The 2,614-nt window shown below is 43.4% G+C and overlaps 1 protein-coding gene across 1 annotated transcript in view; it reads left to right on the forward strand.

Annotated features, from left to right (window-relative positions):
• The first annotated feature begins 924 nt into the window (after positions 1–924).
• LOC145399805 (uncharacterized) overlaps positions 925–2,614 on the forward strand; it is a 5,505-nt gene continuing 3,815 nt past the window's right edge. The window contains exons 1-2 of the mRNA XM_080272354.1: positions 925–1,618; positions 1,990–2,157. Coding sequence (XP_080128480.1) covers positions 925–1,618; positions 1,990–2,157 — 862 coding nt within the window. The remainder of the gene's footprint in view (positions 1,619–1,989; positions 2,158–2,614) is intronic.

Consider the following 2,614-nt stretch of genomic DNA (forward strand, 5'->3'; position numbering starts at 1 on the left):
CTGACAAATGAGGAAGTGGAGGAGCATTGTGGCGTGGTTGCTGATATGATAGTAAGAGTTAGGAGAATTTCACTGAAGCGATTTGGCCATGTGGAGAGCATGGAGATCGAAAAACTAACCAGGAGACTGTATGTGAGTGAGGTGGAGGGGGGGCAAGAGGTAGGGGGTGGTCTAGGATGAGATGGAGGGATGGAATGGAGAGATATAAGAGATACGTGGGTTTGACCTGGAAAAGGGCAGTGACCTGGCAGGGAACAGAATGACATGGAGGCGATTTGTCTGTGGCCACCCTTTAAGGGATTAAGGCATCTGGCAATAGAGACAGACATTATTTTTGAGGGAGTCTTTTTAGAACCTGCGTTGGGTCTTCTTCAAGAGTTTATTTGCTTGTTTGTTCAGTGTATATAGTGGATTAAATCTCCTAATCTCCTTCGCATTTGGATCATTATAACCAAGTTGGATATTGATGTGATTAGGAAACAAACAGTCGTGAGCCATAGTTTCTGCTCATCCTTCATTCCTACCACTGGCCTGAGGATAGTCGTAGCCAGGGGTTGTTTCGCCTGAAAACTTGCTGTCCAGTGATAGGGTGATAGTTCAAAGCTAGGCTGCACGAGGAACAGTTCACGATAATATTGTTACTCACACAGTCTAGAAAAGCATCGAACTAAGAACGAAAGTTCAGAGATAGACTGTACGAGGAACACTTCACGATAACATTGTTACCCACACAGTCTATAAAAGATTCCAACTGGAAACGGCAAGTTTTTCTATGATCTGTATCCCAGACTACAACTTTCTTCCAGTTAGGCTTAGAGGTCGAATAAAAGCAAAAATTGTGACTTTTGAAATTGGCCTTGAGTCTCGTCTTCACGACAGTGTATACTGCAGACACTTTTCATTTCAGCACATGAGAAAGAAGGCATGCATGAGGTGGTCAGCGTGTGGACAGTGCTGCAGGCGCTGAGGCTGGTCAGGGAAGAGCTGGCACTTCTGAGAGAACGTCACACGACCATCCAAGAGAGCCTCAACGTGTTGCAACACTCACAGGCTACGTTTGTACAAAATTTTGCCGCACTCCAGATGAACCAATTTGTGTGTGACCAAAATTTCAGACAAATTAATCAGTTATATTCCTCTAGTGAAGAGACTTTACAGAGAAATATGACTGGTTTGCGTGACAACTTGGCCACGCTGGAGCAAAGGCACAGCAACTTAAACGGGCAACACACAAGGCTCCAACAGACTCTGGCCTCTTTTGAAGAGATAATGAGTGAAGTCAAGAAAAATATGTCGTCTTTCCAAGTGACAACATCCCTCCTCGAGCAGAAACAAGCCATCTTACAAGACAACCAAACACGTTTTAAGGAAGCACAAGCCATCTTACAAGACAACCAAACAAGTATTAAGGAAGCACAAGCCATCTTACAAGACAACCAAACAAGTATGAAGGAAGCACAAGCCATCTTACAAGACAACCAAACAAGTATTAAGGAAGCACAAGACGTCTTGGAGGAGAATGTTGCCACACTGCAGCACAACCAAGCCAATTGTCTTCAGATACAAGACACCGTTGCAGGGCTGGCGATAAGCTTATCCGAACCACAAAAAACACAAGGTTGGTATTATCTCTTGGTGAACACTGACATCAATTTGTTTATATTTACAAACGTACCTCCTCAACAGGCAATGAATAGTTATAACGGTAGTAATACAGACATACAAGTTGCTTGATCTGAGAACAAACTGGGGGAGCTAAATCTGGGCTGGGTGGGTGGAAAGGAGCGGGTGGGATGGGCTGGAATGGTGGTGGGTGGGCTGGGTTATATACACCCTTGTGATGGGATTAGATGAAAGTGGGTGGAGCTAGAGTAATGCATCTTGACAAACAAGAAGAAAATGACCATTAATCACTTTCATGTACGTTCATAAAAAATAATCGTACACATGTTGAACTAATGTATTCAAAACTGCCAACTGCTGTTACAGGCACAGGAGCTTTTGTGCACGGTGGCCAAGTGTTTCTCGTAAACACTGAAATTGGACGGACCTGGGAGGCAGCTCGGCGGTGGTGTCAGACTTACTGGAGTGGCGACCTGGCACATCCCACCGGGAACTTTTACCACTTCATGCAGAAAGTCGGTGACCGAGTCAAAGGTAAGGATGTGACGGCATATTTAACTAACCTAACACAGCCCAACCTAACTTATCCCATCCTAACATAACATAATCTAACCTTATCTAAGGCAATCAGTGGCTGAGTGGGAGGAGGAAATAGTGGTAATAGTGATGATGATGATGATGTACTGTAAGTGGGAAGTAGAGTGATGATGATGATGATGATGATCATGATGATCATGATCATGATCATGATGTGCTGTAAGTGGAAAGTAGAGTGATGATGATGATGATGATGATGATGGTGATGATGATGATAATGATGATGTTCATGATGATGTACTGTAAGTGGGAAGTAGAGTGATGATGATGATGATGATGATGATGATGATCATGATCATGATGTTCATGATGATGTACTGTAAGTGGGAAGTAGAGTGATAATGATGATGATGTACTGTAAGTGGAAAGTAGAGTGATGATGATGATGATGATG

The sequence above is a fragment of the Coenobita brevimanus genome, chromosome 50 (genome assembly GCF_032717465.1).
Source record: "Coenobita brevimanus isolate Jiangsu-jjx chromosome 50, ASM3271746v2, whole genome shotgun sequence".
NCBI classification, from domain to species: Eukaryota; Metazoa; Arthropoda; class Malacostraca; order Decapoda; family Coenobitidae; genus Coenobita; species Coenobita brevimanus.